The sequence below is a fragment of the Antrostomus carolinensis genome, unplaced genomic scaffold, assembly GCF_000700745.2.
Source record: "Antrostomus carolinensis isolate BGI_N321 unplaced genomic scaffold, ASM70074v2 scaffold736, whole genome shotgun sequence".
In the NCBI taxonomy this organism is placed as follows: Eukaryota; Metazoa; Chordata; class Aves; order Caprimulgiformes; family Caprimulgidae; genus Antrostomus; species Antrostomus carolinensis.
The window spans coordinates 6,684-18,723 of NW_010323736.1; the positions used below are offsets into that span (position 1 = coordinate 6,684).

At 41.1% G+C, this 12,040-nt stretch overlaps 1 protein-coding gene across 1 annotated transcript in view; it reads left to right on the forward strand.

The window, feature by feature from the left end:
* Positions 1-1,801: 1,801 nt before the first annotated feature.
* FANCM (FA complementation group M) overlaps positions 1,802-12,040 on the forward strand; it is a gene marked incomplete at both ends in the record, with an annotated part of 11,703 nt that continues 1,464 nt past the window's right edge. The window contains 6 exons of the mRNA XM_029085618.1: positions 1,802-1,933; positions 2,694-2,826; positions 5,323-5,442; positions 5,928-6,023; positions 8,697-8,884; positions 9,606-9,812. Of these exons, the coding sequence (XP_028941451.1) occupies positions 1,802-1,933; positions 2,694-2,826; positions 5,323-5,442; positions 5,928-6,023; positions 8,697-8,884; positions 9,606-9,812 (876 nt within the window). The remainder of the gene's footprint in view (positions 1,934-2,693; positions 2,827-5,322; positions 5,443-5,927; positions 6,024-8,696; positions 8,885-9,605; positions 9,813-12,040) is intronic.

The window sequence follows — 12,040 nt, forward strand, 5'->3', positions numbered from 1 at the left end:
CGGTTTCGGGTCGGGATTGTGGCTCCTGCGGGATCGTGATCTGGGAACGGGCCGGGCTTGGTGGGTGGGTGGTGAGCAATGGCACTGGGGGTCACTCATCTGCAGATTTTATTACTGTTATCATTATCACTACTATTTTTATATTAGTTTTTTGAAAGTTTTCTTTTATTTCTATTATTAAACTGTTCTTCTCTCACCCTACAAGTCTCCTTCCCCTTGTCCCCCATTCCTCTCCCCTATTCCCTGGGGTGGTGGGGGGACAGTGGGTGAACGGCTGTGTTGGCTGCTGGCCAAGGGCCAGCCCAGTGACACTATCACGTCCTCTTAGGGCATTTTGTCTTCACAAGCTGAAGACATACGTAGATCAGTATTCATAGAATCATAGAATGGTTTGGGTTGGAAGGGACCTTAAAGCTCATCCAGTTCCAACCCCCCTGCCAGCAGCAGGGACACCTTCCACTAGACCAGGTTGCTCAAAGCCTCATCCAACCTGGCCTTCAACACTTCCAGGGAGGAGCAGCCACAGCTTCTCTGGGCAACCTGGGACAGTGTCTGACCACGGAAGTTGTAGATGCCCCCTCCCTGGAAGTGTTTAAGGAAGCGTTTATTGTTTGAGGGCTGAAAGTTAGTCCTGTTCTTATCGGTTCAGCTGGATGTGATTTGCAGTGGGCTGAAGGAGCAGCAATAGAGGGATCAGGCATTTGTTATGCTATAGCCTTCTCAGCACAGCTCAGCTGAACGGGTGTTAAAATGCCCAGAAAACCTGGGAAACACTGTGTCTGCATGTAAGCAGCTAGCAGGAACTCTCTGCTGTCAAACTAAGTCAGGACTGCCTTTGGAGAAGCTCGTTATTGTGCACTAAGATGGTTTTGGTGCTACTAGCCAAGTGGGCCAACAGATTGTAAGTAATTTTTTGTAGCACAAATCTGATTACTCCAATTATTACAGAGTTAGCGCTCATGCAAAACTAAGTCTCTGAAAAAAAATCCTGACCACCTAGGGCTGAGAAACAAAGAGGAAAAACAGGATTAAGATGAATTAGTGAAGGTCAGTTCCCTTGTTTCACCGATGTGGAAAGCAGGTACATGTGATGTGTAAAAACAAATTGCCTTTGGCTTCCAAAGGCCATGGGCCGTGGTGCTGTGCCAGGCTCATCTCCTGGGCACTCATTCCTCTCTGCTCACCTCTCCCGACTCCCATTCCTTCAACACTACTTTCTAACCTGTTGGCTGGTCTTCTGCCTGCCATAATTTAGACTTCTCAAAGATGAATACACGTTTTCCTGAGAGTGAAAAGCCACTGAAGTCATGGTTCCCAGTAACAGAAGGAGCTGCAGCATGAACTCAGGAGCTCGCTGCCCATCCTGTTTCGTTTCCTCTCTGCTTGGTCAGTACTTGTGAATACAAAAGTACGGTGTGTGTTTCCCCTTCTCAGTCATTTGATGGATATGGGGTTATCTTGGGGGCAGGAGGGTGTTTGTCTATAGGATGGAGGGCATGAATCCTTAGGGAACCAAGTTGTAGAAAATTCTGCTGGTCTTAGGAAAAAAAAAATAACTAAAACCAACCTAGAAACATCCTGGTAGTGGAAAACCTGACGGTGGGGCAGAGCACCAGGCTGGCATCTGGCACAGGAAGAAATTCTTCAGAAACCAGCACAGTCTGGTTTTGAAAAACTCAATGTTTCCAATAAAATAAATGAGCTGCTTGTGTTCTGTTGTAGAAGATCTGTGAAAATAAAGCTAAAGGGCTAAATGTGCATACCTTCACATCTCCTGTATTCTTCTGTGTTCTGTTTGCAGGTGCTAGAAACGTTTGCTGGACGCCTGATTAGAATAGGAGTTTTAGCACGGCGGGATATCCCCAGCCTGACAAAGTACCAGATCATCCTAGCAAGAGATCAATATAGAAAAAACCCGTCCTCACAAAACATGGTAAACGGCTTTTTATTTTGTGTTATTAAAAGAGTGAACAAATAGTAATAATCCATAGTGTGCAAAGTTTCCTGATACGTTTTGAGTTAGATTTCCTTTTTAACATTCTGGTTTTAGCCCTGGAATAAAATATACCCACTTGCTCCACATTTCTTAATGCTAATATAGGAAAGTTAAGGAAAAGTTGAAGAACTCTGTTTTGAAACTGAAATTATTTTGAGAACTTGGATTGTGATTACTGACTGCCAAATTTACACTTTTTCCCTCCAGACTACATTAATGCCCCTAGTTTTCTGTCAATTGTCATGGAGTGTTCAAATTTTGCAAACTTTTTTTTAAAAAAAAGACTGTGTACCTTAAAAAGAACCTGGTGAAATGCTCTTCACATCAGGCACGACAGCTTTCCTGACTTAAATTTTGTGGCCTGGGTAGACATGCCAGAAGTTTTGCCAGATACTGATGGATGGTTCAGCTGTCAGATTTTGAGTGTTGCTGCAACGGAAAGTAATGAGCTAATCTTGGAAGCCAGTGCAGGTATTTTGGAGATCGTGTTGAAGGTGGAAAAAGATTGTCTTCAGTGATCATGAAGAAATGTGTAACCTGTTTCCTGAAGGCTTCGATAGACAGACTGCTCCTAGTGCATTAGTTTGTGCTTTGGCTCCATTTCTCAGATGTCAGTCCTATTTTTTGTAATAACAATTGCAGTGTGATTCCTGAATCAAGTTCCTAATTTAATGATGAGTCTGTTTTGTTTTCACAGGGAGTACATCAAGGCATAATTGAAGGAGATTTTGCACTTTGTATCAGTTTATATCATGGTTATGAGCTGCTGCTGCAAATGGGATTGTGGTCATTATTCATCTACCTTTGTGGAATTATGGATGGATCAAAAGGTGAAACGTCTTCAGAAATATCCTTCCTTTTGTCTCCACCCCTTCTCATTTAATTCACCTCATCTGTATGGCTAGTTTTGCACAAAGCACCTTATATAACAGATGGGTTGCAAATGGAATTGGTATTTGGTTCCCCTTCATCCTTATTGGAAATAAGTTAGCACAATGTTAAAGATAAAATATATTTGGGAAAGAAAATGTATTTTTATGGCAGCAGTTCTGAAGAAAATAAGGCACAAGCAGAACTCGGTGGCAGTAATATCTCTCAAGAGGATAACCATGAAACAAGTTAAACTGAGAAATTGTTTGGTCTTGTAAAGCAATTCCTCACCCTATAGCAGATCTCATGTATACATGAGTTTTAACTGTCTTTGCCAGAGGATTAGAGATCTGGACACCTCACAGTAGGATTTCTGTCCTAGCTGTGCAACATCTTCCATGCCCACTAACCAAAAAGGGAAGCTGGTTTTTGTTCTGGCCTCAGTTTATTTTCCTAAATCCATCACTGACTGTGGTGAGTCTTTTGCAACTCTCCACAGTCATTTTTAGACCCAGTGGGTTGTCATTGCTATCTGGAAGAACTGGTTTGGTACTCATGTCTTTTTTGAGGAGGAAAACTTCCATTTGGCAACGTCAGTCCATCAGCAAGCATCCTCTAAACACTGGATGTGGGAGGGGAAGGTTCTAGCTGTTCAGATTACCCCATGGTGTGCCTCTCAGGTGCCTTGCTTCATTAACACTTGGCTATGTAACTGGGTGGTGACTTACAGAAGCTACTTCAGCTACAGCAGTGCTTCATTAAAATGACACTGTGTGGTGGTTTTAACCAGACCAGCAGCCAAATACCACACAGCCGCTCGCTCATCCTCCTCTGCCCAGGAAATCACAGGATCACGGAATGTTGTGGGTTGGGAGGGACCCACAAGGATCATCCAGTCCAACTCCTGTCCCTGCACAGGACAATCCCAACATTCACACCATGTCCCTGAGGGCCTTGGCCAAATGCTGCTGGAATCTTGTCAGGCTTGGTGCCATCAGCACCTCCCTGGGGAGCCTGTTCCAGTGCTCCACCACCCTCTGCCTCAAGAACCTTTTCCTCATGGCCAACCTATGTAAGAGACAATCAGAAGGGTAAAAGTGAGAGAAGTTGGGGGTTGAGAGAAAAACAATTTAATAATTGAAATAAAATTTAAATTAAAATAATAATAATAATAATGATAACAGTAATAATGGAACATACAAATGAGTGATGTCCAGGGCAGTTGCTCACCACCCGCCGACCGATGCCCAGCCTGTCCCAGCCAGAGATCCCGGAGCAGAGACAGTCCCCAAACCCAAACCACAATCCCGGGAGAGCCAGAGCCCTGCAAGATCCCTGAGCTTTCTGGCCCACCCTCATTTATGCAATTTGTTGCTTTCCCATTTTTCCATTCCTGATGTATAGTGCTATATGTGGTATATTGTTAGACCTGAGGCGCTGGAGAACATTCCATGCATTCCCCAGTTCTCAGATGCCTTCAATCTCTTTCTGCTATTAAATACAACAGAATATTTGAGTAGAATAGAATATTTCAGTTGGAAGGGTCCTGCAACAATCATCTAGTCCAACTGCCTGGAAGATGACTGATGGAAAATAGTTCTAATAAATAGGTCTTCTGTGCTGGTTCTGGTCAGTTTGACTTCTGGCTTCAGTAGAGCAAAATTCTTTTCAACATTGACATGAAATCATTCAAGAAACTTGTTAATTCTCACTTTTAGTCTAGGCTCCCTTCTCTTTGAGTAACTGGCACCACTTCATGGTATCACAGAATGGTTTGGGTGGGAAGGGACCTTTCAAGATCATCTAGTCCAACCCCCCTGCATCTTCCACTAGATCAGGTTGCTCAAAGCCCCATCCAGCCTGACCAGGAATGCTTCCACTGATGGGACATTCATGACTTTGAGCATCCCAGTATCTCAGCACCCTCAACGTTTCTGGACTGGATGGCTCTTCCAGTGCTAAATGGTTCATGTAAAACTTTCTAGTTTACCCACAGGACCAGGCTTCTGTCTCTACATACAACCTGGTCTAGTGGAAGGTGTCCCTGCTGCTGGCAGGGGGGTTGGAACTGGATGATCTTTAAGGTCCCTTCCAATCCAAACCATTCTATGATTCTATGATTCTATGATTCTACAACATGAAGCAAACAATAAATTCACATTTTCGTGTTTAAATTCTGTAATGGCATCTTCCCTGAAAGAATATTGTCATTGAATGGTGTGGGTTGAAAGAGACCTCAGAGGTCATCTAGTTCCTGCCACGAGCAGGGACACCGTCCACTAGAAGATGTGTGGCATGTTGATGCCAAACCATTTCTATTCCATTTTCTAAAGCTACCATGTATCTTTCAGCTCTCAAAAGGAGCTTGCTGCTTCTGAGAAAGCTTGTCTTTGGGACAGCAAGTGTTATGTTCACTCCAGAAATTAAATACTGAGGTATTTCAACTTTTTACAAAGGGCTAACCCGTACGAAGAATGAACTTGGTCGCAGTGAGGACTTCATGAAGCTGTATCAGCAGCTCAGAGACATGTTTTCAGACACATCTCTGGCTTCAGCGAATGGAAGTGTTTACAAGAGTAAAGCAGGTCAGTATTTCCTTTGTAGGGACAGAATATTTCCTTTCTGTTTAAATGAAAAAGTAGATATCTCTACATAGTTTGTAAGTGCAGGAAACTATTCCTTGTGGTACACTCTGCCAGTATTCTTTATTCCAAGTTGTTTTCTCCAGACTCTATTTATTTCTTCTCTCAGCAGCTTTAGCTACCTTCAGACAGGTTTTCTGTGTTTAATTGGGTTTCAAATGAGATATTTCTGTTTGACTATATATCTTTTCCAGTGTGACTGTAACAAAAGTAACAACGCTTTCCCAAAAACTAGGTTGAACAAATATGCTTCCCTAAGGAGTTTACTGATTTGTTTTTTTAGGTGAATGCAATTAGAACTAGGATCAGGAATTTGGATGTCTGACTCTGAGAATTATAATGGGAGGAAGTGAAATTTACTAAACCTTCCTACTTGTGCAGGTTTACTTACATCTTTAATTGCTTTATTTCCTTTTCAGTATTTGAAAATAAAAAGGGATTTATCTACAGCCATCCAAAATTAAGGAAATTGGAGGAAATTGTTATAGAACACTTCAAATCCTGGAAAAAGGGATGTTCTGGTAAGTACCAACAACGCAAAGAAAATGTATCTGAACAGTTTAACCTGTAGATGAAAACAAGTGATATCTTACTGATTTATTTCCTACTTTGTTCAAGTGCTTCTTTATTGTCTTGTATGGATTTGGAGTTTAAAACCTTCAGGTACATTCATCTTTCTCTCATTCTATTTCATCTTGACCAAAAGGGAGAAAAAAAATATGTCATACAGTAGCATGAGATTATGAAGCAAAATATTAGGCATCACTTGAACATCTCTGGTGTTAGGAAGTTTCAGCTTCTTGATCCAGTTGTTGCTTTTGGAATGATGACATCAGTAACTTTTTTTTTTTAAAAAAAGTCTTCACTTTTTGTTTGCCTGTTTGTACCTGAGAAGTTCTGATAATTTCTGACCTGCCCTTCTGCTTTGGTTTTTAATTTGGATTTTTTTTTCTTTTTTTCCTATTTTAGGTGCTTGATTCTCAAAATACACTTTAAATGGCTGCTACTTTCTAGTAATAGCCTAGGCAGCTTTAAATTTCCTCGTTTCTCGTTTTGCTTCTTTATAATATGTCCAAATGCATTTCATCAAATTATTTTATTCTTTTTTCCTTTTTTTTTCCCTTTCCATCTATACTTCTCTCTCTCTTCCTTGCCTCTGTCTTGTTTCCTGTAACATCTTTCCCAGCCATTACTTTTTGTTTTCAAATTCTCTGTTCTGTACTGTAGTTACTTGAGCTCATTTTCATATTTAATACTCTTCCTTCTTCTTCTGATAGCATGGATTTTGCTGTCATACGAATCCCATCATGTTTTCCCTTGCAGTGTTGGTCAGACATGTCTGTTAATATTGCTAACAGGTAATTAATATACAAATGTTTTGATTTGGTGTTTTGTGTCTGTGTGCATGAACCCTAAATCTTTACTGTTACAGATACAAAAATACAGTGACTGTGCAGGAAGAAATAAATAATCTTTATAGAATAATTGGTGAGCTTTGGTAGCACATCTAGTCATATCCTGAGCTAGGTGTGGTGGGTTTTCTTGCTGTCCTACCTTGTTCCTGATCCCTGTAGCTTCCTTTATCCTCGTAGCTAACATGCAAGGCAAGGCCATGGGGAATATAAAGCAATGTCCTGAACACAGTTCTCTAGATGCACATAGTTAAATTCAGAGCAAGAACTAACATCTTGAAATCTTTGTGTATAAAACAAAGCCAGAAAGCTCTTCACAATTCACAGTCTGATCACAAAGTTGGAGGCGTGCTAGTAACTTAGGGAATGTAGTAAGCTCCACCTTGTGTCTCCAACCCAAATGCACTGGGCAGTCGACAGAAATACTGAGACACTGGGAATTTATTTATTGGCCTTATTATTCGCTGTGTCGTAGTGTCTCTAATGATACCTTTTGAGCAATAACCCACAACCTGTATTTCTACCCTTACTCCTTGTTTCTTGCATGTAAACTCTAAATTCACACGTACAGAAGTAGCTACACCCTGAACTCTGGTTTTGGGCTGAATAGAGTACACACCCGTGTCCTGATTTCTCCCTCCTTCAGACAAGATTTTGTCATGATTCTGTCAATAAAAACTCCAGTACTTATTGAGATTCCAAACGTAATTGCACATATCTTTGCTCCATCAGAAGGCTCTGAAATAAAAGCCTAAATCTTTACACGAGCAGTGGCAAATACATTCAGCATTTGTTTCAGGAACTCATGCAAGTGTGTAGAATCTCTAGGAAAAAAAAAAAAAAACATGAAGCAAACAAAACCCCTGAGCTTAACTCTGCTTTGTTCCAATTATGCTTTACTGAAGTACTCTGAGTCATAATTTACTGTGTTCATGCCTGTGTAATTTTTAAAATGAGTAACTACTTCTGCAAAGCACTTTCTTTGGAAAGCCCTACATTTGAGACAGAAAAGGAGAGTATTAATAACCTGAGTCATTAGCCGTATCAAGGAAAACAGTAGCTCTTTTTCCTCCGTTTGAAATGAAACATCTCGTATGAGAACTTCTGGGAGTAGTGCCAAGTTGCCTGTGCAAACTCTGAATCATTTCAAACTAGTGTTCAGCCAGGTTATGTTTGAGCTTCCTGACCGTGCTGTGTCCTAGACTGATGGTGACTGTGGGTTTCTTGCTGTATGTTGCTAACCTCACCTGCCTCTGGGCATGAAGTACCAGATTTAAAGTCAGATTGTAAGCTCTTTGGAAGGAGGCATCTTAACCTTTATTTCAAGATACTCACCATCAAACCCGAGCTTTTCAAAGTGACACTGATAACGGCACCTCAGATTTAAGACATGCTGTAATGATGTCAGTTTTCCAAAGTTAGAATACTGCTTTGATTCCAAAGAGGAATTGTTTGGGCAGGTGTATCTTGGGGCATTTTATGGTAGGTTGATGTAAAAAGGCTGAGAGGCTCCTAATTATCAGTTTTCTCTACTTTTTATTTATTTATTTACTTACTTACTCTTTTTTTTAATAACATTTCTTTTAAAGAAAATTTCTTTGGAAAAATTCAAAATACAATATAGTTGGACAAAATCTTCCCATTAAGTGAGAGGAGAGCTGTGAGTGTGTAACTTATGGGATAACCTGTCCTTTTTTTTTTTTTTTTATTGGTAATTATTTTAAAAATCATGCATAAAAATGCTTTTCTGACTTTTTAAAAATGAAACAGATCAAGTCACAACTGAAAGCACGTCCGTGGGCGCCACGGATACCAGAGTGATGATCTTCTCATCGTTTCGAGACAGCGTGCAAGAAATTGCAGACATGCTTTCACGGCTCAGCCCAGTCGTTAGAGTGATGATGTTTGTTGGCCACTCCACAGGAAAGAGCACAAAAGGCTTCACACAAAAGGAACAACTTGAGGTAAAGAAAAAAAAGAGATTTCTGTTAGGAAATTGTGGTAAAGAGTATTAATTGTGTAAAAATTAATACATGAGTATCGATAGAGATTTGTGGCAGTTGCTGAACTTTAAAGTGTCATTAGTAAGTTCCTATGTGGTTCAACTGCTTTCAGACAAAATTATACTTACTGAATATAATGTAGAAGTAGAAATATTTTATATATTTACATTATATTAACAACTGCTAAGTTGTGTATATTTTAAAATCTGAGGAAAGATTCAAATACTTGCTTAGGGGATTTTTTTTTTCTTGTAGGTAGAAAAAAATAATATATATCCTTAAATTTTGATCTAGCAAAGTTAAAAAAAACTAAACAAATCAAAAACAAAGAAAAAACCCAAACCAAGCAAGCAACCAACCAAAATAAACCCAAAAGCAAAACAAAAAAATAAATATTTAATTGCAAAGTTGGGAAGATCAGTTTCAGAAAAATGCTGTGTTTGGAGTCACAATGAGGTGCGCTTCTTTCCCTTTATTTTAGAGTTGAAGAGTTGACATTGATAATATTAGGGTGTGGTATTTGATCACGAGATAGTATTTGACAAATTCAGCGAGATTAAGTTTTGTAGTTTTAAAATAGACATTAATTTTTTCAACTTCTCTCTGAAATAGAAAAGCTGCAAAGTGTGTAGCAGGGGTTTTCTGTCTAACCCGTTAAATCTAATTTTCATCGTTTCTTCAGGTGGTCAAACGCTTCCGTGACGGTGGGTACAACACTCTGGTCTCTACCTGTGTTGGGGAAGAAGGTTTGGACATTGGAGAAGTTGATCTCATCATCTGCTTTGACGCTCAGAAGAGCCCAATTCGGCTGGTGCAGCGGATGGGCCGAACGGGGCGCAGGCGGCAGGGCCGGATCGTTGTCATCCTCGCCGAAGGGCGGGAGGAACGGGTGGGTGTGCAGCTCTCCTCTCGCTGGGAGAACAAAGTGACTCGTTTGATCTGTTCCAGGAAACTCTATACTGAGTGTTGGAAATCACAGCAATCCTGAGCACTCCTAGCAACGTTTTTGCTGTCCCTACAGCAAAGTATCATAGCCCACAATATCCTAAAAATACGTGCGCTTTCTCTATTGGAAGGGCTGCAAGCCTTTGTTCTTAATAACACTTATTTTGTAAATGATAAACTGAAACACAGAAAATGCAGGTTTTTTGCCAAGGGTACAGAACAACATGTGGAAGAGCTGAGGATGAAGCTCTGAGGGTGGGAGGACTGGAAGCGTCTCCCTTGGAACAGCTGACGACACTCCGCTCTCAGACAAGTACTTAGCGGTGGCAGACTTACGTGTGAGGTTTGAAGAGATCAGCTTAAGTGGAAATCTACTTGTGATAAATTCCTGAACCTCAGCACTCAACTCAGAGTATAATTAATCATCCCTGAGTGCAGGCTACCCCTCGGGAAAACTAATGTACTAGTGGAAAACTAAGCTGTGAGTAGTGAGCTGGGAGATCCTTGGCTGCACCAGCACACTGCCCAGCCTCACCCTGCGGCCGCACGACGGCTGGGTCTGATCCAGGGCAGCTGGCGGGGCAGGGTTTAGGTAATCATAGAATCACAGAATCATAGAATGGTTTGGATTGGAAGGGACCTTAAAGATCATCCAGTTCCAACCCCCCTGCCATCAGCAGGGACACCTTCCACTAGACCAGGTTGCTTAAAGGTAGGAGGAGGCAAGACAATCCCCGTTGACATCACTCGTTGGTGAGATTGGTGGCAGAGTAATATAAACCTGCATGGTTACAGCTTCATGGTGCAAGCCCTTTTGGAATACAAGATTTTTTAGGGTGCCCCTCACTGTTTTGGATGAAAATTGCTTTTGTTCTTGTCTGGTTTTGTTTGCTTGCAAGGTTGGTTCTGATTTGGATCAGGGTTCATGACAAGAGAAGTCTGAGACCTGTGGAAGCTAATTGTAAACCCCAAATTTCAGAGTCTTGCTATTATTTTATTTATTCCAGTCAATGTTGTGCCCCTGGTTTAAATTTGTAGGCAGCAGTGATTTAATCCCAAATGAGGGTCCCAAGAATCCTGTCTGAGGAAAAAAAGCTGCTTTGAAGCAATGAGAGTTAAAAATGAGAAAAGTAAATGGTATTTGTAGATAGATGTTTTCTTATGCTGCTTATGAAAATTGGTTAATACTGAAAGCTCTGAAAGCTCTTTCTCAGAAATCTTTGAAGCTGGACCTTTCCCCAGGTAGGATAGTAATGTTATGTGATTTTTTTTGTTGTTTTTTTACAGTCAAGAAGTAAATTTAATTTCTTAACAATATTGACTTTGGTTGGTTTTTTGCTTGGTTTTTTGTTTTTGTTTTTGTTTTTTTTTAAATCAAACCACTTCAAGTCAATCAGAAAGCTTTTGAAGAATTTTTTGGGGAGAAAATTGGAAAATACAAGTCTGGAAGTTTGACAGGAGTTTCAGTTACAGAACTGTTCATCACTCTGTTCTGGTTCTTTCCTCCCCACGCCCAGCTCAGCTGCCCCACGTGGCAGCGCACTGCGTCTCAGGTTGTACCCTGATAATGCCCTGGGTTCCCTGGACGTTCAGCTTACAAATCTTCCAGCTTTCTGTTTCAGCTGTATTCCGAGATGCACTGTGTTTTGATTTGGGTTTTTTAACGTCTTCTGACAGCTCAGCTGCATGTGCATCAGCCTGGAATGGAGTGGTTACCTGTGGATTGAAACCGGTGCAAAGAGAAGGGCACCGGGGAGCTCAGAGCTCTCAGGCTCCTGTCAGGCTGAGCAGACACCCTCTGTGAAACAGAGGAGAGGGAAACATGCTGTCTCAGTAACAGCAAAGAAACAATTCTGTTAAGCAATGAATTTGGCAATACGATTTTTTTTCTATCAGAATACTTTTCTCCCTGCTCTAGGATCAGAAATGTATTTATCAGAATGCCTGCGGGACAGTTCATTAGAGCCAGCCCTTAACCTCTTCAGTGTTGTGCAGAGAGCATCTTCTGTGCCTGTCTCCTCTAGTCCTGGCTGCCGAAGATCACCTCTCTCGAAGGAACACAGCTGCCCTACTGTCACACTCACAGCACTTATTCTGCCTGACTGGACATGCTGTCTCTGTCAGTGACCCCTCAGAGACTCAGAGAGAAGTATCAGGAGGAGAAATGTTCAG